The sequence below is a fragment of the Protopterus annectens genome, chromosome 1.part2 (assembly GCF_019279795.1).
Source record: "Protopterus annectens isolate FY-2018-M chromosome 1.part2, PAN1.0, whole genome shotgun sequence".
In the NCBI taxonomy this organism is placed as follows: Eukaryota; Metazoa; Chordata; order Ceratodontiformes; family Protopteridae; genus Protopterus; species Protopterus annectens.
The window spans coordinates 355,193,923-355,218,742 of record NC_056727.1 but is presented as its reverse complement, the minus strand read 5'-3'; the positions used below and the strand labels follow the sequence as shown (position 1 = coordinate 355,218,742).

The window sequence follows — 24,820 nt, the reverse complement described above, 5'->3', positions numbered from 1 at the left end:
TTTGCAGGTGCAGCCCCCTAAGTTTAGCAGAAATTGGCCTACTAAGGGATGGGCTTACCCTTCTGATTTACAGTCTAGGGGCAGATCTAGACGTGGTAGGGGCAGAGCTCAGGGTTCTTTTAGGCCTAGGTTCCCCTGCACCATCTACAAGTGAGGGCAGGGGCCAGTCCTTTCGTAAACAGGCCCAATGACCTGCATCTTCAGCTGCCAGATTCCTCCTGTCTGGCAGCTCCTTTGGGAGGACAGTTAGTACTTTTCAAGCAAAACTGGCTTTCAGTCACCCAGGACAAATGGGTACTGGACATTATAAACCGAGGCTACAAGTTTTATTTCCACACATTGCCTCCTTTCAAAGGCATGCCAGACGTTCCTCCTCAGCAAAGAGTAGAGGCTCACAAACAGATTTCTTTACTTCTTCAAATGGGGGCTATACAGCAGGTCCCTTTGTCAGAAGTGGGCCTAGGATTTTATTCTCGCCTGTTTCTTGTACCAAAGAAAGGAAACACTTGGAGACCAATTTTGGATTTATCTATCCTCAACACATACCTGGACATTCCAAAATTCAAAATGTTGACGTTGCAACAACTTCTGCCTCTGTTGGGCAAAGACCACTGGATGGTAACTCTGGATCTCAAAGAGGCTTATCTTCATGTTCCTATCAGACCCAGATGCAGGAGATTCCTGCGTTTTGAACTGGACTTTACATTATCAGTTCTCTGCATTGCCCTTTGGCTCATCTACTCAAAGGTTCTGGGTGATAGCCTTCTTAAGGTTAAGAGGAATACAAATTTATCCTTATTTGGACGATTGCCTGATTCTTGCTCAAGGCTAAACAAGCTTCTTCATCATCTACAGTATGTTATGGCAGTGTTAAGGTGCCTAGGGTATTCTGTGAACGAAACAAAGTCCAGTCTAGTACCCTCTCAGGAAATGTGCTTTCTGGGTGTGAGACTGAATACAGCTTCCCAGATGGCTTTTTGTCCCCGGACAAGCAAAGAAACCTTACTCTTTACTTCCAGCAATTGTCTCTACGGTCCAGGCTGACTGCAAGGACAGTCCTTCAAGCCTTGGGGTTCATGGCATCTTGTATTCTGGTGCTTCCCAATGCCAAACTGCATATGAGGAAGCTACAATGGTATCTCAAAATGTATGGACACAACACTGCCGATCTGGACACTGTCATTCAAATAATACCTTGCATTCAAAAGGAATTTTTGTGGTGGGCTCAGGAATGTCACCTAAACAAGGGACTCTCTGAACGACAGATGCCTCGGACAAGGCTTGGGGAGCACACCTCAATGGAAAGTGGGTTCAAGACACGTGGCCTGCCAGACTTCTACATTTACATATCAACTTGAAGGAGATGTTAGCAGTCCAATTTGCATTAATGGCTTTCAAGGATCTACTTCACCCGGGACAAGTGTTGATTCAAACAGACAACACAACTGTCATGTGGTACATCAACAAGCAAGGGGAACCCATTCTTTGCAGACAAGCTATGATTCTGTGGGAGACTGCTCTCAGTATGCACCTCACTCTTCAGGCAAGGTTTCTGCCAGGAGCACAGAACTCCTTAGCAGATGTTTTGAGCAGACAGATGGTGGATCCCCACGAGTGGAAGTTGGATCCTCATGTATTTCGACAGTTGACAGTGATATGGGGCACTCCAGACGATCTGTTCGCTTCTCCACTGAATTTCCAGTTGCCAAAGTTTTGCACAAAGATGTTTCATCGCACAGCTTGGAAAGTGGATGCTCTATCATTCAGTTGGAGCAATCTTCACGTTTATGCCTTTCCTCCTCTGCCTCTCCTTCCCAAGGTGCTCTTGAAGGTCAGACAAGACAAGCCCTCCATGATTCTAATAGCTCCAGATTGGCCTCGACAGCACTGGTACCCTCTGCTGAGGAGTTTAGTACGGGAGCCTCCTTGGCCTTTGCCTTCAATTCCACACCTTTTGTCCCAGGCGGGCAATCATTTCCTCAATGTCAGGATTCAGTCCCTGCATCCAACAGCCTGGCATATTCTGTTCTAGAACCTAAAGGGTCGAAGCTTCCTCAACAAGTTTTGGATGTTATTTTGGAGGCCAGAAGGCCTAGTACAAGGAAAGTTTATGCTGATAAATGGAGGAGGTTTTTTATTTGGAGCACAGCAAGGAGTTTTGATGTTTCCGGGCCTAATTTGAGTGTTTCTCTTCAATATCTTACAGAATTATTAGACAAAGGTTTGTCTTTCTCCTCTGTAAAAGTTCATGCTGCAGCAATTTCTGCTCACTATGACTGTGACCCACCATTATTCTCTCATCCTTTGTTTAAACAATTCCTTAGAGGGGCAAAGAACATAAGACCCCCACGTAGAGCTCCTACTCCTTCCTGGGATCTCAATTTTGTGTTGGAAAAACTTACTTTACCTCATTTTGAACCTGCAGCTATGTCTGAGGTAAAGTTTTTGTCTTGGAAGACTGCTTTTTTGTTGGCCATTACGTCTGCTAGAAGGGTATCTGAATTACAGGCTCTCGTGGCAGTTGAGCCCTTCCTGATTTTTCATAAGGATAGGGTGTCTCTGTGTACTAACCCTACTTTTATGCCTAAAGTGGTTTCAAATGTGGCCCTGAACCAATCTATTCATTTGCCTACTTTTTATGCTGATCCCCAAAGTAAAGGGGAGAAAATTTTGCACACTTTGGATATTCACAGGCAGTTGCGTTATTATTTGAGCAGGACTAAAAGTTTCAGACAGTCTCAACAGTTATTTGTTTCTTTTGCTTTGAGCTCTCAGGGGAAACCTGTTTCTAAACAAACTATTTCTAAGTGGATTGGTCATTGTATTGCCTTTTGTTATTCTCATCATGGTAAGGAGATTCCGGCTGGAATCAGACCTCATTCCACTAGGGCTACTGCCACTTCTACTGCTTTTTTGAGGGGAGTAGCTACCAAAGATATTTTGGAAGCAGCTACTTGGATTTCAGTGCACACTTTTTCTAAACATTACCATCTCCCTCTTTATTCCAAGTCTAGGGCTGGGTTTGCCACTGCAGTCTTGCAGGGCTTATTAGCAGCCCCCAATGCTTTATGATTTGGCCAACCTCCCTTCACTTTTGCTTTGGGATTCTACCCACAGGTTATGACTGAAGCAATGTGAGATGAAGAACATAGTACAGTTTTGTACCTACCATAAATGTAGATGTTCGAAGATCCACATTGCTGCAGTCCAATTTACCCTCCCTCCTTCCCCTCTGTAGTTTGGAGTGTTTGTTTGTTTAGGTTGTAGATTTTGTTTGTACATGGGTTTTGGAGGTTTTTTCTATTTTAGGCTGTGGCCTTTCTTTTTCGGCCTTCTGACATCTGGGGGCAAGAAAAGACTGAGGATATGACGTCGGTCATGCGCTTTAATACCGGGACGCATTGACGTCAGATCTGAGTGCCCATGACCGACGCCAGCCTAATACTTTGGTATTCGGGCCGACCGAGGACAGCGGACTACCCACAGGTTATGACTGCAGCAATGTGGATCTTCGAACATCTACATTTATGGTAGGTACAAAACTGTACTTTTCCCCCTCTCCTGCATATACTTCTTGTGCATACACAAATGAACACTCTCCTTCAGTGGCTTCTGACCCAGCTAAGTTAAGCAAAATAAATGCCCTTGTATGTGCATCTTTGTCAACTGCTTGTATGAAAGTATTGTATTCTTACTCAAATATTCTCCAATTCTCTGCTATATTATGATTAAACACAAGTGGACTAGGCCTGCACAATACCTCTGCCATCTCAACACGCAATAGTGAAGGTGCTTGAAGTTATATGTACACAAATATATATGGTAGAACTTTATGCCAGAACTCGTAATTATGCCCAGTAGTACAGCAAACTCACTTAAATAACTGCACTTTGTTAAATAAGTCTCTGTAGCACAAGGGCACTTTGAAATCACTGTACTTTGTGAAACCACTCCTTATCAGTGTAAGAAATACTTCAAAATGATTTAATTTTGCGAATAAACTGTACACAATGAAAAAAGCTCAGAGCAAGAAACACTTCGAGGTGAATACACTTTGCAAATAAACTGTACATGGCATGAGAATTTTTCAAATTGGTTTTACTTTGCAAAATAAATCTGTACAGTGTAAGAAACGCTCTGAAATGGCAGCACTGTGCAAATAAGTGCACACAGCACAAGAAACTTTTTGAAATGGCTGTACTTTAACTGCACTTTGCAATATAACTGTACTTTGCACACAGCAAACCTTTTGAAGTAGTTGCACCAGTAGTTGCACCATAATAAAGCACACACACTGCAAACACTTTGCACCCTCTGAGATACTTCGAACAACTCTAGTTATGCTTTGAATGGCTTTGGTCAATGCGAAATAGTAGTTTATGCCCAAACACAGTCTTTTACTAAAAAACACGCAAATCACCTTGCTTTTTAAACTTAATTTTGCCCTTTCTATTGTACTTGTTATGCCTTTTTATTCTCTTATCGTGCTCATTGTACTTTTCTTGTGCCCGTTTTACTTTTAAACATGCTCGTTATGCAAACCAAAGGTAATTCTGAGCCCCATGTGAATAGTTCTGCTAGTTTTATCAAATATTGTAGTTTTGAACTTTTCATTTAATGCATTTTGTGCCTTTCATTTGATTAACAATATGTTTTGTGTTACTAAATTGATTAATAATGCATCCTGTGCCTTACTAATGTGCCATTTCATTTTCTTTACCAACTATATCATCTGTGCAAGTCTTTTTATTACCTTAAGTCTGTTTCTGGCCCTTTTTGTTTGTCTCAGCTCCATTTCACTCAACCAGCTCAATCTGCCTTCACCTTCAACTCTGCACCTCATGGCTTGAAGTTGCTTTCTTAATCCCGCTTCTGACACCATGTCACTTGTCTAATCAGGATAAAATAGACCATTCGTGGGTTCAAGTTCAAGCAGCTTTATTACATACAAGCACATCAGGAATGAGGCTTTGTAACTTAAATTTAAATACTTATAAACACACTGACAACAGTCATTCATGATAACACTGTGGCTGTTCTCTCCAAATGGCACTGTTGCCTGTACGTGCTCACTATTTATGTGCATGTGCTACATCTGGAAATGCTTCTTAAAGGTATGTACACACACTGTGATCTACAGATTCCAGATAGCAAAAATCATTTACAGCACCAAAATTTCTGCTCAATTAATTCTTCAAGCCTTGGGGGTCAATGTCAGTAGCCATAATTTGTTTCCCCTGGCAAGATATATGAGAATTCTTCAGTAGATGCTAGCATCCCAATGGTCAAGTCTTTATCAGAGGATGTCCATTCAAATAAGGATCAGACAGACTTGCAAGAAGTACCTTTGGTGGTGAATAAGGTCAGACCAGCTGTTATAAGGCCATCCATTCATTCTACCTCTACCCAAAGCCATAGTGACCAACGGATGCATCCCAGATTTGGGGGGGGGGGGGCACTTCCAGGTCAAAATAGTCTAAGACACTTGATACCCTGAAGAGGCAAAGTTGCATACAAATGTTCTGGAGATGAGAGCAGTGCTTTTACCATTGCAAGCCTTTCAGAATGCTCTACCTCTGGGAATAATTGCAATCCATCCGCTTTCTGATAGCAGTGCATATTCTGGGGAAGTCCAGTGTGATAAGCAAATTGAGCAGGTCCATTCTTCCTCACGAGCGGTCCTTCAACAGGAAAGTGAAGGAGGTGGTTTTCCATCAAAGGGGACAGCCTTGCTGCTATCTTTTTGCATCTCCCCTAAACAAGTGCAGCAGCTTCTTTGTCCTAATCCCCCCAACAGGGGAATCACCAACGGATGCTCTGCTCCACAATTGGCCCTCCAGTCTTCTCTGTGCTTATCCACCAACCACATTGATTCCCAGATTTGTACAGAAAGCTGCAAGGTTGAAGAACAAAGTCATTCTCATTGCACCCTGCTGGCTTCAGCAAGTTTGGTCAAACTTCCTTTGGCCTCATCTTCTTTACCCACATTGGATTCTGGATCCTATTCCAGACCTTCTGTGTCAGCTGACTGGCATGGTTCATCTGGGCATCTCAAACCTCAAGCTAACAGCGTGGTTTCTCCACTTTCATTAATAGCTGGACAACCTATGCTTTCATCCCCTGTCCATCATATATTTGTCTTCCCATAAAGCTTCCACTAGGAAAATCTGCAAGAATAAGTGGAAGAGATTTGTTTGTTGGGCACATCAAAAACATATTAGTCCTTTTTCAGCCCTTACACAGAGTGTAGAAAAGTTTCTGACAGAAAATTTTAATGAATGAACTAGCTCCTCTACTATTAAATTTAAATTGGCAGCACTCTAACTTTCATATAGGAGATGACCATTCTTTCCTAGCTTCTACTAAAATATACAAAGCCTTTCTAAAAGGTACTATTTTTTACTTAAAATCCTACTCCTTCATGGGGTTTGAACCTTCTGCAGACCTTAATTCATTCCCCCTTCGAACCAGCTCCAAAATGTGATCTTAAATGTTTAACCTGGAAGATTTTATTTCTTGTGGTTATTACCTTTGCTAGGAGAATTTCAAAACTTCAAATGTTATCCTCTAAACCTCCTTACTTGATTTTACATAAGGATAGGGTGACATTAAGAACCAACCCTCCCTTCCTTCCTAAGGTGGTGTCAGAATTCAGTATCACTCAATGTATTAACTTGCCCATTCTCTTCCCAAAAATTGAAAACAAAAGTGAATACACGTTACATTTAATTGACGTTCATAGACAACTGTGTTTCTGCGTAGAACAAAAGACCGTAGAAAATCTAATCAATTATTTATACCCTTTGAAGATTGAAATTGGGCAAATCTGTAACAAAATTGACAGTGGCAAGATGTATTAGACTGCATAGCCTTTGTCTATAATCGGGCATTTTGTCTTCAGGACCTGTAAGAGCTCACTGTACAAGATCTATGGAAACCTCTTGAGTATTTTTATCCAACCATTCCATAGATGACATATGTACAGCTGTTACTTGGGCTAATCCTAATACGTTTTGTTACTCATTACAAATTGGACCTGGTCTCAAGGGGAAGAATCTTTTGTTCAACTGTTCTCAGGAACATCTTTCCTTAGAGTCCACCCAGTATATGAGGTAGCTGGAGAATCTTTTCCAGTGGTTGAGAAATGAATGAAAATTGACATCAGGTAAAGAAGTTATGAACCTAACATATAACGTTCCATCTGTGCTGTTAATTTTCATTATTCCTCAACTTCCCACTAGCCAACCCCCCAACCTTTGTCATCATGGACTTCTGGAAGAATGATATGCTATTAAGACACCGCTGCTTCTTGTATGGCGCTCCAGATACTGGTTTCCTTTGTTAGGAACATTATTCTAATATTTGTTATTTATGTCATCTAGCAAACAAGATCTGAGGTTTGTTAGGTAGGGGTTGGTGTGTTATGGGTAAGGAGAAGCTCGAGAGTTTCACTTGACCATGAGCTATAGTAACAGCAGAGTCGGATCCAAGGATCTGATCTGAACCCAGTGGTTGAGGAACAATGAAAATGGATAACACAGATGGAATGTTACGACAAGTACGTAACTTTTGTTTCTGCTTAACTAATTCCTGGAGAATTAAAAAGGCAGGAGTTCAGAAAGGCAGGTACAGTACATAAACAGATTATTCAACTCTTCTTGCCATACCAGAAGTGTGCCCATGGCCTTGATGCAGTATGGAATTGTATCCAGTACACACTGTAGTGCAGTGTAACACAGCATGCTACCTGCTTTTATTAGTACCTAGCTGCCACCTTTTGAGGCAGCTATGAACTGATCTTCTGTGCTTGTGTACTAAATTACAAAGAAATTGTCTAAAGATTAATACATTAGTAACCAGCTTTGAAATTTTATTTATTTTTGCTTTTAGTTTTTAACGCATTTCTTATACCCTTTCCTTTAGGTTGCAACAGGCACCATGGATAATCCATTGTTGAAATACAGTGCAAAAGAGTATTTCTTTAAAGCCGCTCTCTGTCATTTCATTGTAGATGAGCTAAATGCAAAGGTTAGTACCGTATTGTTTACTATGGCATTGTACTGTATTTTAATGGTGTGCACTACTTGTTTTATTTCTGTAACTTTGTCCAGTTAAGAGCTAAGTGGTGATTAAGGTGAGAAGGCATTTACTGTAATAGTTCAGTTAACGTTCCATTACTGAATTGCTTTTGATGGGCATCAGAAGGATCATAAGTACAGCAGTCATGTACATTATTTGGAAAAAGCTACAAGGGACCTTCAGTATTTCGGTTAGATGTCTGCTGCAGTTTAATGTCCCTATGTGCAGATGGTTAGTCTGTTGTTGTGGCCATTAGAGGGCAGCCTCTCTGTAACTAAGAGAGCATATACCTTTCTCTCTCGTTTTTCTCACACAGACTAAACCATCATAGCATCATATCTACTTAACTTAGTTAGATCATAGGTATCTTAAGGAAAAGATTTCTAGCAGCAGTGTTAAGTATATCTAAAATTTGTTTTTCTGCTAAAAAATGTTTTTGTCTGCTTTTAACAAGAAATCTTTGGCCAGGAGCATGCCTCTCAGTTGTCCATTTTGAAGAAGTCTTTCATTGTGTGTCATAAAAACAGTCTGTTCCACAAAGAATATGTTTGCTATATGCTAAATGTTAAAAATTTGAATCATAAATATAAGGCAAGTAATATCGAATCGTATTGTAGCAACAAAACAGTTTGATAATTACCAACAGTTCCAGATTTTAAAAGGTGTGTTTTGTGCATTTGTGAGACTGAAAGCTATGGTCAGGAGAGCAAAGAATGAAAAATGTGTGTAGCCCATAAGAAAATATTAGATGCATCTTATTTTTATGCTAGTCCTAGCACTTGTGTATATTCAGTTAGAAAAAACAGAATAAGTTAAAACATTCTTATAAAAAATTAAAATGATGTGCCTACTTCAGAGGCCAGAACGATAAAATATATGATGCCCATAGGTTAATGGGGACAAGCTACAGTTGTTCCTTGGTCTTCTATTTTGAGTGGAACTGTTCTCTCATCTAATGCTAGAAATGAGGTTACGCACCCACTTTGAGAAGTCCACTCTTCAACCTTTCAGGTCTCTTTAACTCATAGTTTTATTAAAAAGTCACTAGAGGAGGAAATGTTGTGGAGAAAGCTAATTTGGAAAACAATTAAGATCATGAAGGTAAAGAAAAATATTACCCAGGACACTCTGGGATTGACTAACAACTCACCCTCCGAAGGACCAGCCAGGAGAGGTAAGATTAAACAGTCTCTTTTGACTCACCCACCCCTATGTTTCTGCACATAATGTTAACCAGGAATCAATACAACAGCAGAGTGAGTCACCTCTGTGTGAAAACGTAATAGACGTTTGGTTAATCTCCAAAGTCGAGCAGAGAATTATGGCAGGATTTTGAGATTTCTGTGGGAGCATCCTGCTGGGCCACCACTGATGACGTTACTGTGTAGTTAAGTCCATCAAGAACAGGGAAGATGGGAATTAAGAGAAAAATGCATAATTGTGTAACTGCATCCGTTTCAATTTTGGAAAGGGGGAAATAGTTACCGATCAACACACAACTATCTGCCTACATAACCATGTGACTGCTAATCTGTATCAGCAGGTATGCTTGGTCCGATGTCCTGTTCTACTGCATGCAGACTTTGAATCATTGCTGAAATATAGTTTTGCAAAACAGAATCTATCCTCACTGTCTTCAGTAGTGGTGTCACCACATGATATGAGGGTTGGGAGGGTGGCCTAATGGTTAAGGTGTTTGCCTTACAAACATAAGGTGCAGTGTTTGAGTCTCACAAGGGATAACTGGCTAGGCTTAAAATGGCTCGCAAGGGCAGTTAGCTTAGTACTAACCTGTGAACTACCTATATCTGCAATGAATCAGTAAGTTAAATTACCATCTCTAAAATGTTGTCAGAGTTGTGTGATGCCACAGTACATCTCTTTTTAAGAGAGAGAAGCACAAAAGTTTTCCTTTTAGGAGAAGTTTCAATACTTTTTAAAATTCCATGGCACAAAATTTAACACCTCTATGAGACAGTATTTGACTATATTTAAAGCATCCTTGATGCCACAGTGATGCAATTAATGTTGCAAATGTGTACTCCTGTCACAGTGCTATGTGTGGTGTTAATAAACATGCTAAAAAAGTTAGTATTACTACCTTACATCACTTGGTTCTCTGGTTCAGTTCCTGCTAGGGTGCATTCTTTGTGGAATTTACACATCCTGTGTGTCTGTGTTGAATTTCACTGTGTGCTTTAGTTTTCTGTCTCATCTCAAACTTATGCCAGTAGGTGAACTGGCAGCCTTTTGAATTGCAGGTAGGTATGCTTGCAATGTGAGAGCAAGTACTTACTTGTATACATATTATGATGAACTGGAAGCCAGTCCAGAATTAGTTGTCTGCCATATACCCACTGAGTGCTGCTGTCTGGTATGGAATCACATAGTAGCTCTAAAATGTTTTATTTTAGTAACAACTCCACTTAATTTTGAGCATAAAAAGTGAGTTTAACTGGATTTGTTTGTGGCTGTGCGAAGCCCTCATAATTGCTTGCTACCCAAAAGTGAATCTTCTGGAAGCCTCATCTTATCCGATATGTCTGTGAGGGCTGAAATCATTCTGAATAGTTGAGCCATATTAGGTATCAAATTACTGTAGCTCTTGTGAACCTTTGTATATTTAGTTCATTTAAGTGCACTTTTCTGCCAGCACAGTCTGACCATTAAGACCCCCCACTGGAAGCTGTATTTACTTATTCATCCCTCCATTTCTTGACCTCCTTTATAGCACTCTTTACCACCTCATGAAAATCTCCTTCTGGGGGGGGGGGATACTTTTGGTAACTGCATCTTTTCCAGGCAAGGGATTAAGAGTGACTGGGACTGTTTTATGTTTTTCCAAACCCTTACCCCATGGTTAATGTACTTCGTGCCCTTTGGTCCAACACCATTGTTGTGTATGCATCTTTTCATATGAACCTGGAGTTGCATTACATGTTTGGGTTTGACTTCTGCATACCTTCAGCCCAGTCCATCCCACTGCTTGCTGTGCCCTCCTTTCATCAGAAGGTGCCAGCATTACAGTGGACCAGACCAGTTTCAGATAGAGTACTTTGGGCCCTGGGCAGTTTTCAAACCATGGATCCCGCACACATTTTTTAGGACCATGCACAAATGTAGGTGTTTAAGACTTACCTTCCTGATTGTTTTAAATGTGTGTGTATATAAGTGTGTGTGTGTGTGTGTGTGTGTGTGTGTGTGTGTGTGTGTGTGTGTGTGTATATAAATGTGTGTGTGTGTATATAGATTGATATATATATATATATCAGACTGTTTTAAATTATATGTACTATTTAATAAAGTAAAATGTTAGTGCTTATTTTAAATATCAGTAGTCTAGAACATTTTTCCAGTGAGAAGTGGAACAAAATAGTTTCAGAAGTTAACTCGTACTTCATTGACACTAAAACTGTTCTAATAAACAAATAATTCATCCACAGAAGCAAACTACCTCTCTTCTGTCCTCATGCCTACAGAAATTAAAACTCATTACGTGCCCAGTGGCCTTCCCACAGAATAGCTTGTATTTGCTGCAGACACTAATGCATACATTGTGTCCATATTAGTAAATAGATCCATCAGTGAGTCCTGTGTCAGTCTCATCTTTTTGGAAACAGTCCTACATTCTCCCACTAGAAAGGGGTGAGAACTCTTCTGGCTTCTTCAGCTTTAGGCCAGTTGCAGTACTGTCTCCTTTGTCTAAAATCCTTGAAACATGTGTCCACAGACAACTTCTCCAACTCCATTTTGACCATCAGCTTCTCATTCTACTCGGCATGGCTATCACTCGGGACATAGTACTGTCAATGCCTTTCTCAACCTTGTCAGCACCATTAACCAAGAAAAAACAATATTAACCCAGTTTTTGCTTTATTTCTCAGCTTATCAAAAGCTTTTGATACTGTCTTATCCCAAAGTACTTCACCAGCAATCTTTTCTTGTTCTGTTACCCTCGTCCCTACAGTGCTTCAACAGCTATCAGATCAATAACAGTCTGTCAAGTGCCAAAGTACCCACTCAGCTTTCATGACCATCTCTATCAAGATCTCCCAATAATCTGTTCTGGGTCCTTGCTTTTTAATACATTTAACAACCTCCATACCACATTCTTGATTCAGTATGTCAGTGAGTCAACCCTCTCATGTTCTGCACAAACACTTTCCCATCTTCAGCGTATAGCCCGGCAGTCTTTACCTCCATATTAGCTTAATAACGATTGGGTCCTACTGGATCCAAAGAAAATAAAGCTTATCTTACTCCTTCCCAAAGCAGACAAGCTGTACAGGGTTCCCTTCACTATTACCTCCTTAAATAACACAAAAATAGATATAGTTTCAGACACACCAGTATTACAGGTCATTAAAGATGACTTGAAATTTAACTTGCACATACATCAGACCATCAACAAGACCCACAAGAAACTTGGGACACTGTATAGATTCTAAAGATCCTCTCACAGACGGCTCCAAAAAACATGGCATCTGCTTTTATCTTACCATCCCTACTATATGGCTCTCCAATCTTGACAAATCTACAGGCCACACTCATCTAAACCTGAACAATACTACATTAAAATGGCAAGGCTTGCAACAAGTCTGCCTTGTAGGTCACACCATTGTATATACATTTTACATATTCATGGATGTATATGTTTGTGACAAAACATTAAATGATCGTATGACACACCAGCCACTTTACTCCAGTATGAGACTGATGAAGTCATGAAGACAGCAGGAAGGCAGTCCCAGAATGGGAATAACTGGAAAATATGAAAACTACAGACCAATGTTAGAATAGCTTTGGCTGTTTTTTTTAATGCCTGCTGCAGCACAGTATTGAAGATTTACTGCTCTGATTAATGCACGTGAACATGTTACATGTATATGTTTACCAAAGACTGATATTCAAGTGTACCAGTGTGTCGCAACTAGCTCTTCTGTACCTGAATGTCCTCCAGTTTTTACCATCTTCTTTCTGTCCAGGTCACCCTTGAACCCTTCTGTTATTTACTCTGCCAATGCATCTTGCAATGCATTCCAGGACTGCCACTGTCTGTGGAAAAAATACTTTGTCTTAAGTTACCTTCTTCGAGTGGCCATTTTTATCCCTTGTCCCATACCATCCTTTACAGTTCCACTTGCCTTGCTTGATCCCAGATGTGATTCCTCCTGTGGTAATTGTAGATAAACTAGTTCAAATCAAATGTATATAGGTTTACACTGGCTAAAGACCACCAGGATCTTTACAAGCCTAGACATGCAACCCATCCCTGTTTTGTCCCAGAGTTCCTTGGCCACTTATATGGTGGGGTATGTTAGTAAAGAAGTAGCTAAGGGTTGTGTGGGGGAGTATGTTGAAATTAATTTACTTATTGTCAACCTCTGTCCATAAGAGACATGGGGGCCATACCGGGGGTGAATTTGAGATTTCCCATCGATTGATCAAGGTTACTTTTGAATAGGGTCAGGGATAAACTCTTAAATTATTCTAAAGAACCCTTGATCAATGTGGATGGCCAAGACCTTCGGTGAATCAACAGCTGTTTAAAAGGCAGAATTCAGGGGTGAGTATGGGAGGGACAAGCAGCTGTGATGACCATTGGTGTTTCAAAAGTCTTTTTGCTCTTCAGAATTTTCTGTTATGAAATACAGGTGTGTAAAAATCTTTGGATAGTAAAGTCTTTGGATGTAGGTAAGTTACATAGCATTTTAATGTCCTCCACAGATTTTGTATTTTTATGAGAAGCATAAGGGCGATATCCATTTGTGATATTCTGTCTGTAAGCTGGCTTTCAGTATCAAACTACAACTGCATCTTCTACAGTGATAGCATTGCAGGTAATGCTTTAAAAAGTAAATCATGTTATCAAGGACATGGGAATACTACTAGACAGTGGTCAGCAAGAAAGCCATTGGAGTAGCACAGCATGTTACTAAAATGAGTATCAAGCCATAATGTGGAAGCATGTAGCCCACTTTACACCTCCCTTATCCACGTTATCTTTAATATTGTGCATTCACTGGCAGCTTCCTAGCTCTGCATCTTATTTAAATTGTGAATCTGTAGGAATTTCTTAGGAAAAAATGTTTTTTTTTTAAGTTATGTAGCTTATTCATACAGTCTAACAGAGCTGTCCTTATTGTGTGATGCATGTACATTGAGCTTCCTCTTATCCAGTCTCTCTCTAACCAGCCATCAAATTTTGCTGTAGCCCTAGCAACAGACAACAGACAAGAACAACACTTTCCCCTCTGGGCTATATAATCGCAGACATTTGAGTTTTTGACTTCATATTCTTTAGAAAAATGCATACCAACACAAATCATGTTCTGATTTTTAACCCGTAAATGCTATTTTGTATGCTATTTCTGATTAACCAGCCATTCATTTATCCAGCCTAAGGTCTGGTACCAGCAAGACCAGATAAGAGGGAGTCTACTGTAATTATTTAGATGAGTTCTTTACCTCATGTTTGGAATCTTAAGGTAGTCTCTTCTCTCCCACTGCATTTCTTTCTTCAATTATTGCATGCCAGGTCATGAATCTTGCTATTCATACCTGCATCCAACTGACCTTCATACTGCTTTGGTATGTTTGCGTTGGCACATTTTTCTTTCAGCTTCGTCTGTTTGTACCTGGATCCCAACCGCTGATGAGTTAGTTGATTTGATCTCACAGAGGGCTTAGAAGGAGCATAACATGGTGGAGCCAGTACCAAAAAAATAACTGATATAATCTCAGTGTCCCCCACGAACAGGTCACACTGGAGTAAGTGTCCCCCATTTGATGCTATGGTGGTGGTAGCCAGTAAGAAGGAGCTTTCTGAGGAATGCACCTCAGTCCATCTCCCTAATGGAGTACAGGGAGTGGGATGGAAAGCAGATATATGCTTCAGTGAAGTTTGTTCTTCGTGTGCTGAATTACTTGACATGCACACCTTATTTTCAGAAAGACTTAATATGAGAAATTTCCAAATCTCTCTTGGGTAATTTGCCTGCAGACATTCAAAAAGCTGTGTAGAGACTCAGCTGTCTACCCTACAGTCTGTATCTCATACGTTCATGTGCCTACTTTCCAGCATGACAGATGAAACTTCAAAAGCAGTAGCACTGACATTGCTATTCATCAGCATGCCTTGATGCATCTCTGAGAGTTTGCAGAGATCTTTGACCTCCTTCAATGCACCCTTTGATAGGTCAATGCTCTTTGGACCTAAGGTAGAAGAGATGCTCACCAGAAGTGAACAAGAGGGCAGGATTCTGTCTACTGTAGACTTGCACCCCCCTACACACACACACACACACACACACACACACACACACACACACACACACACACAAGGACCTTTTCCTGAAAACAGAAAGGTGAAAAAAAAACTGTCACAAATCCTAGAGTTTTGCCCAGGACACTTCTGGTTACAGGCACCCCCCCAAAGGGAAAATAAATACAACGCACCTCACCTAAGGGGCAAAGGAAGTCCGCAGAATCAAAGCTTTCAAAGTCCCTTCAGCAAGAAACCCTTCCAGTGCTCCTAAGTAGTTACCCAACTGCCACACTCTGGAGGCAGTCATGGGTTTGCTTATCTCTGCACTGCCATGCTTGACTAGCCATCACTTAAGATTCTTGAATGCAGAAGATAATCACCACAGGCTGCATTATTCCCCCATTCAACAAAAAGAAAAAAATCCCTGACTTTCCATCTGGTTAGAGAGAGTTAGCAACAGCAGAGTGGTTAAACCTGCTAGAAGGCAAGTCATCTAGGAGGTCCCCCCAGACCAATGAAGATCTGGAGTCTATTTGGGATTCTTTTTTGGTTCTGAAAAAGACAGAGGACCTCAGTCCCATTCTGGACATCAGACACCTTAATTAGTTTGTGAAACAAAGTTCCAGATGATCACAGTACAGTCCATTTTGTCTCTTCTGAGGATGGATGACTGGGTGTGCTCAATAAACCTTCAGAATGCTCATTGCCATACAGGCCTGTGACAACAGATTGAATAGGTAGAATATCGAATGGCTGTAACACCGGAAATGCCATATATATATATATATATATATATATATATATATATATATATATATATACCATCTCCGAGATCACACTACAGTGAGGAAAGGGCAAATTTCCTGATTTTCACTGTGCCGTGATCTCAGAAAACTGATTTCTATGAATGGCATTTTCGGTGTTACAGCCGTTCGATATTTTATCTATTCGATCCGTTGTCATAGACCCTTGCCATACAAGGATAATGAGGCAATCCAGAAGGTTTCTCCACATTCGGCTCAGGGCCAGTTACTTTCGATTCAGACCACTGCCCTTTGGTCTCACCACAGTCCCTACTTTGTTCGCAAAGTGCATGGCAGTGATGGTTGCTTACCTTAGACAGCATGAGTTCTGGGTGTTCCCTTGTCTGGATGACTGGTTCCTTACTACTCCCACCAGAGATCAGCTGATCCAGTGCAGGGGTGTGTTGGTCCAGTTCTCCCACCACTTGGGGATTAAAGTAAACCTGAGGAAAAGCCAGATGACACCAACATAAGCAGTAGAATTCATAGGGTGCCACCTGAACACAACATCCCAGATAGGACTCCTGATTCTGGGAGTTTGGCTAACTATCCATCTTAAAGATTTGGCTAACTATCCATCTTAAAGATTCCAAAGTTCTCTCTTCATGCTATTCCCCCAGCAAGTCTAATCCTTTGACTACTGAGGTCAGTGGTTGCATTGACTACGCTCGTTCCACAAACAAGATATTACATGAGAGCACTGCAGTGGTCTCTCTTGGTTCAGTGGTCAGTGTACATCAACCTCTTTACTTTCTAACAAGTTTCATGTTAGTGTGTAGGCATCACATTCTATGGTGGTTGATGCTTCCTCTGGTCTCTTGGTAGCATTTTTGGCCTTTCAGGACTTGGTCCCCAAAGGTATCATCTCCATTCAGATGAACAACATGGCAGTAGCCTGGTACATCAGAAAGCAGAAGGGAGCCCATTCATACCTGTTATGCCAGGAAACCAAGAAGGTGTGACACAGAGCAATGTCTTTTCAACACTTTCTAGTGTCAGTGCTTATCCTCTGGAGTTCCATCTTGGTGGACAAACTGTGCCGTTTTTTGTTTCTGCCACATGACTGGGCCCTCAACCAAGCAGTCGCATCAGTGATTTTCAGTATTTTCAATTGTTGGGGCCAGCCATGCTCTGATGTTTTTGCTTTCCACCCAAATACCAAGTGCAGCAGCTACTTTGCCCTGATTTCCCCAGAGGTTCAGTCACTGAAGGATGCTGTATTCTACAGTTTACTCCCAAGTTTCCTGTATGCCATTCTAACTTTTTCCCTTATAACCAAGTTTATGCAGAAAGCCATTGGGTGCAAAGCAACAGTATTTCTCTTCCCCTTTCTGGCCCCGGCAGGTTTGGTTCCCCTTGTTTTTGGCCTCATCTGAAGCACCCTCTATGGGTGCTGAGGATCCTCTTCCAGACCTTCTATATCACTTGTCCAGCCAGTGTCATTGAGACCTGAAATTAACCATATGGTTCCTTCTATTCCATAGATAGCCGCAGATCCTAGGCTTTCCACTTCACTTACACACATTTTTTGTCATACCAGAAACCTAACACAAGAAAGGTGTACAGAAATAAGTGGAAACGCTTTGCTGTTTGGGCCTCTTCTAAGGACTTAGAGCCTTTTTCAACACCTCTTCCTTCTATTTTAGATTTTTTTTTCTAGTGGTTTTATTACATGAAGCTGACAGTTTCTTAATCATTAAGGTTTATCTAGTAGCCATATCCAATGTTCTTGTTGGGGAAAAAATCAAAATTCTGTTGCATCCTTCACTATCTAAGACTTTCTTGTATGGAACATTTCTGTTTAGATCCCCTATCAAAGATCCAATCCCTCCTTGGGATATTACCTTGATGCTTCAAGCTCTAACCAGATCATCCTCCAAATGAGAAAGCTGTGTTTCTAGTGGCTGTCACTTCTGCCAGCAGAATTTTGAAAATTCAGTCTTTATCTTGCAGACCTCCTTACTTAATATTTCACAGGATATGGTATCCATTTGGACGTGCATGAATTTTCTTCCCAAAGTTCTTAATCAGGCAATTATAGGTTCAAAATAGGTTACTAGGCTAATGGCCCTAGGACCTTTACAAGCCTAGCCTTGCAAAAAAAAAATATATATGTACCCCGATTGGCCATATGTCAAGTGGTTATTGTTAGAGTGCATCTATGATCAGCACCAACTGCCCCAACTAGTTTACTTTCCATCTTCTCTAACAAAGGCGAATATATTTTACAATTGATGGATGTAGACCATCAATTTAGATTTTATTTGGGTTGTATCAAAGAATTAAGGGTAAGGAAATCTATTTCCTTCTCAAAGGCTAAGCTGGGACAGGGTGTCTCTAAAATCACACTGTGTCCAGGTGACTTTTTCTGATTGCATTACCTTTTTATATAAATAAAAAGCATTAGCCCTTCCACACAGGCCCATGGCTTATTCAGCCAGAGCAGTGGTAACTTCCACTGGCTTTTTTTACTAACGTTCCCTTAGATGAGCTGTGTGTTGCAACTACTTGGTCTCCAGTTCACACCTTCATCTCTTGACTATAAATTGGACATGCAGTCTAGCGCCCATGCATCTTTTGGCTCCACCATTCTTTAGAAAATCCTTCTACAAATAACTGGAGAATCTCCCATATAGAAGACATCAGATACATAAGTTATGTACTTTAATGCTAGAGCCATGGTTTCTTTTTCTGTCCAGCTCAGCCTCCCTTCCTCATTCCCAAAATTGTCCCTGATCGCTTTCAGCTGAGTGATTGGACCTGTTCAGGGCCTTGTCATATTTCCAGCCTATGAGCTGACTTCTCTCTCTTTTCATTCAACATCATCAACCCCCCTTTATCGCATTTTTCTACTTGAGCTCAAGGTGTGTGGTCAGCTGTCACCATCTCGCTTGAGTCTTTAACTAACAAATAAGCACAGTAGAGGTGCAGGAGTAAACACCACCACCAATATATGTCCATGAAATCCATAGAAACTTTAGTAAACTGCCACAATAAAACAAATGACCATTAAACACTGAATTTTATCACTGCATTTTTTGTCCCTAAAAACACTGGGACTTCCTCAAATCCTGTTGCTTATCCCTTACTTCCCTCCCTTTAAATACACTTCAGTTAATCCTATTAAAACTTCACATGTTAAAACATGTCAATATAATAGAATATAAATACAATATAGAGTGTAGAATGTAAAAAATGTAAGCAGGCAATCTTTCTTAAATGGAATGCTCCGTAAACATATATTCATATATAAAGTCATCATGTGTATGTGTGTGTGTTTTTATATATATATATATATATATATATATATATATATATATATATATATATATATATAAAATATACATTCTAAAATATTTAAAGCATAGAATAAAAACATCTTTATTTCCAATTAATATATTTTCAATTCCTTTCCAGTGCTACCCTCTGTGGCCTCAAATGATAAATATTGTACCTAGTAATGAATAAAGAAGTGAATAGTAAATCCTTTTAACATGAATATATAAATGTTATACAAGTATTTAAACTAACCAATTTAAAATATATCCACTCCTTAAATTTTTGAAATATTCCAGCAAAATACATTAATAATAAATATTCCACTTTCAAAAAACATATTTACAACCTAGCTGCTCTCACTTTTAATACTGGTGCTAATGAAATGTTATCATTCAGACCGGGGCATCATTAGCCTGTAGTACCAATTGCCAGCAAGTCTCTCAGTATTTTATCTTTTCTTCTCACACACCTCCTCTTGTATTCCATGGTACTACTTTCAGTACAAAAAAGTGTACTTAGCACCTTTACAATTTAACGTATGCTTATACAAATTACTATTAGGGTTTGGGGTTCTTGTATTATAATAATGCTCATATATTCGCTTCTTCAGGGCTCTTTCAGTTTTACCCACATAAAAGGCTCTACATAACTTTGCAGGTTGCCAGGTAAACTACCCCTTTACTATCACAGTTACTATATTCTTTACCTTGTATGAATCTGTCTCTACTGGGAACATATACTTGGTTTGTATTACCAATATAGGTGCACTGCGTGCATCTTCCACATTTAAAAGTCCCTTCCTTTCCTTTTTCATTTCCTTGATAGTTTTTTCTTATTTTTATATTCTTTATGTTCAGACTTTTTTTTTGTAAATAAATTTAATGGGTCCTTAAGTAATCCACATCTGAAAAACTCCTAAATCGCTCCAAGTAGGTATTAGTAGTTTTCCTTAAGATAGTTAGCCTTTGCAACTTATCTCCTCATCCTTGCAGCAAAGCCCTTATCCTCATTACCAACTACACTTTACACTACAAACACAATTGCCTAGCACAGTTTCCTCCATTCTTTTTCTCCAAGCTAAAAATCATTTCCACAACTTTATTCTGCTCCTCTCCTCCCTTATACATTTAGGTGACATCCACCCTAACCCAGGTCCTCCCTCCGCTAAACACCTCCACTTAACCACCAAAAAAATAAATAAAACTCTGATTTCCATGCCTGGTTAAGCCAAAATAATACACATCATAACCGCTACAGAAACATGGCCCAAATCACACATCCAACGCTCTGAATCCCCCCTTAACTATAATGTAATCAGGTCAGACAAGACAGCACAGAAAATGAGGTGGTGTTGCTTTAATTTATCCAAACACCCTTATCATATCCTCCTCTCCTAATTCCATTCCTCATTTTCATAATGCCAAGATTTTAATCTCATTCCTCGACATTAACAGTTCAAAAAAACTCTATTATAGTCATTTATATTCCACCAGGGAATAACATTCCAGTATTAGAAGACATTATTTCCTGGATTTCCCATACCATAAAAAACTAAACTATCATATTAGGTGATATGATTATTCACTAGGTGACTGCTTCCTTCATCCAATCTCCCATTAGCATTAATCTTTTCCACTTTACTCAATTAATTCGACTACTAGATATAACTTCACAACCAACAAATGCTCAATTCTAGACTGGATCCTGGTCTCAGATCCCTCCAAATATCCAGTTGCCCGGTACTTTAGCAAATTCCTTCAGTGATCATCTCCCAGCTTGCACCATTCACAACTACACATCTCTTTCAAAAGCCCATAACATTAGAGTTACAGAAAATTCTGCCCCCATAAATTCAATACTATTCTAAGTAACTACAAATGGAACAGTCTTAAAACCCTGCCTCTAGATGATATCCTCCTCTACTTCAGTAACACCTTTCTAAGTACTCTTCATAGCATGGCACCTACTTGATCCATTAGAATTAAATCCAACCATGCTTCTTGGCTATCTAAATCTACCAAAGAAACCATGAAAGCTAGGGACGAAGCATGGAAGCATTGGCTCAGCTCTGACAATCCTTCCAACCTTATCCAATACAAACAACTTCGCAACCTTGCTAAAAAAAACTTATTCGCAAAGACAAACAATACTTCTGGAACTTGCAGCAAAATAGGAAGTATAACTCTAAACTCTTTTGGTCTTCCATCAACAATCTTGTTAAGCCAGGCACAAAATCCAGTCCCTGTCCTTACCCTAACTTGCCAGCTGACCTTATTGCCTCCAAATTTAACTCTTATTTCATTGACTGTATAGCTAATCTTACAGCCACCTTCTCCTCCCCCCACCAAGTAATCTTCACCCTAAGCCCTCGCACTCTTCTCATACACCTTACAATTTCTCGATCCTAGACACATCCATGCAAAACGGTAGCAAACCCCCACTAACTTGCATTTAATCTCTCCCCTATCCCCACTCCCACTATAAAAAAAACTCTTGCTACAATTAAAACCCTCCTCCAATTCAGCGGACAGTATTCCAGCCAATTTCCTTAAGATCGCTGCTGATGCTGTAGCCTAGCTTATCAGCATCCTCATCAGTAGATCTACCCAAGAGTTTTCACTCTCTTTGAAAAAAGTCATCATCCTACTTCTTCCTAAAGGTGTCCCTTCCTCTTATACCTCAAACTTTTGACCCATTGCTCTTCCCCCCGTATCTGAAATTCTGGAAAAACGTGTCCAAAAACAACTTGTCTACTACCTACAAAACAATATCCTCTCCCCAACCCAACACGAATCCCATCCTGGGCACAGTACTTCTACTGCACTAATATCCTTCTTAGACACCATTAATAAAATTTGCGACTCTGGCTCTATAGCATCTGCTCTCTTTCTAGATCTATCTAAAGCATTTGACACCATATACCACACTATCCTCCTCTCTCACCTCTCTTCCATAGGGCTTTCATTTCAGTCTCTTAACTGGTTTAGAGACTCTCAGATAGGCAACATGCAGTCAAATGGTAAGACTCTATCTCTCCCTACCTCCATAACCATACAGGCATCCCCCAAAGCTCAATCCTAGGTCCCCTTCTATTCAACATATTTATAAACAACCTTCAACAAGCTATACCACACACCTCCCTAATCCAGTACACAGACGACTCACCCATAGTCTGTTCCACACCTAACCCCAATATCCTACAACAAATAACCCAAACAGCTTTCTCTAGTGTTGAATCCTGGCTCTACAGAAATCATCTCTCCTTAACCCCAAAAAACTAATCTTATGCTATTTACCCCCTAAGAAGACCAGAGCTATCAATAGACAAGATTTTAACATTCTCTCACTGAACTCAGTAGCAATTGAATTTGTAGCTAGTTACCAAACTTTTAGGAGTCATAATAGACGATAATCTAAAATTTGATTTACATATCCAATCCAACATCTCAAAAACCAATAAAAAACTAGGGCTTCTTTATAGGCACAATACATTTCTCTCCCCACCAACAAAACCAGCCTTAGCCCTCTCTTATCTACTTCCCTCTTTAACCTACGGTGCAGCCTTATTAATTAACCTGCAGTCCTCACTGAAACAAAAACTAGAGTCTTGCTACAAAAAGACTGACAAATTTGCTTCAAACTGTTGTCATTCTACCCATAACTGCATAGACTTAAGAAATCTCCAATGGCTCGAATTCCCACATTACCTACTACTCCAACTTATTACCTCTCTCAAACTAATTTACAAACCACAAGACTGCCCTGCACTCAGCTCCTTATTTTCCCCTTAACTCTCCAACCAGGCCATTACGATCAGAATATCAAAACCTACTACAAATTCACAAACCTAACCTATCTGTGGGTAAACTGTTTGTTCCAGGATCTAGTAGTGATCCAGGAGTATATCTCCCCTCCCATGTCCGTTCTGAACAACATCCCATCAACTTCAAAACTGCCCTACACAGGCACCTGCTGTCCAACAGGATCTGCAACTGCCCTACCCAGACAGATGCCATCACTTAACTCCTTTCCCCTGACCTAGTATTGCCTTTTCTTAACTATCTAACCTTCATGACTCCACATTCGTCCTGTAGAATTACCCCTACATTTACACTCTACTGTAAGCATACCACCTTCTAACTATAACCTTATTAAGCTTCTGCCTACTTGTATCGTCTTGTTTTCTTTTACTTTCTCTATAATTGATATCTGATACAGAACCTTCAGCTGTACCGTTTCTAACAACCCTGCTTAATTCAGCCTAATTTTCCTGATACTCTTATTATTTGAACCTGCTTATTTTGTCATTTTATTTATTGACTATTTTTGCCATTTCTGTATTGTATTGATTTTCATAAACATTGTAATTTCTTTGTTGTGCATTGAAGCTTTTCTCCCGGGCCTCCACTGAAAATGGGCTCATTTTAGCCCAGTGGACTTTCCCGGTAAACAAATGTCAATAAATAAATAGTTACATCTTTGTTGTAAGCCATGACAGAAGCACCTCTATATTCTAAATTATCTGTAAAGTTTGTCACACCTATTTTCTTTTTATTATGATTCTTAATATTGCGTCTTTTCCCAAAAATAGGGAAAAAATGATCCTTTCTGGCCTCCTCCACTACTTTAACTACCTCTTTAACCACCTCTTCTGTTAAACTTTCTGGATACTTTTTTTCCAAGAAAATACTTTTTATTTTGCCACACTGTAAAGTCTTCCTCTTCGGATGTCATTCTAGAGGCCCTTATAAGTTGACCTTTTATAATAGAACACTTTTGTTTATATGGGTATGCATTTACAAAAAACAGATAGAAATTTGGAAATGTCTCTTTCCTATATATAGTGGATTTAAACTTCTGTTTATTTTCCATTTCGTGTGTAGTAATATGTAAATAGTTTATCTTGGATCTTTCAATTTTGCATGTAAACTTTTAAGAAATCTGTAGTCTATTCTATATATTCTGTCAACTCCAACTTTTGTTCTGTACTGTTCTAAAATATGCAAATGTTATCCAAAACCCTTTTATATAAACTCCAGTATTGTGCATTGGGAAGTTAAAAACATTTTTCCCATATTTGAAGTATAATGTCGGCATAGCTGAGAGCACTACTTGTGCCCATCGCCACCCCACTTATTTGTTTGTAAAATTAGCATTCTTAGCACTGGGTTTCCCATATATTTTGTTGGTTTGTGAACTTCGGTTACATGGAATCCTCAGAGATGAAGGTACTTACAGGTACGGAAGACCAGAATATGTATTCTGCTATCCTGGACATGAGAAAAGAATTTGGTACCCTAGTTGGAGAACTTACTCAACTAGTTTACCTGTTGTCTACCACTTTATTGGAAGTTAGAGCCAGTCAAGGCTCTTTAGGGTTGCCAGGCAACCA

General features: G+C 39.8%; 1 protein-coding gene across 1 annotated transcript in view; it reads left to right on the top strand.

Moving 5' to 3' along the window:
- The window catches only part of NAPB (NSF attachment protein beta), a 665,740-nt gene that overhangs the window by 539,013 nt on the left and 101,907 nt on the right, over window positions 1-24,820 (top strand). The window contains exon 8 of the mRNA XM_044056384.1: window positions 7,924-8,028. Within this exon, the coding sequence (XP_043912319.1) occupies window positions 7,924-8,028 (105 nt within the window). The remainder of the gene's footprint in view (window positions 1-7,923; window positions 8,029-24,820) is intronic.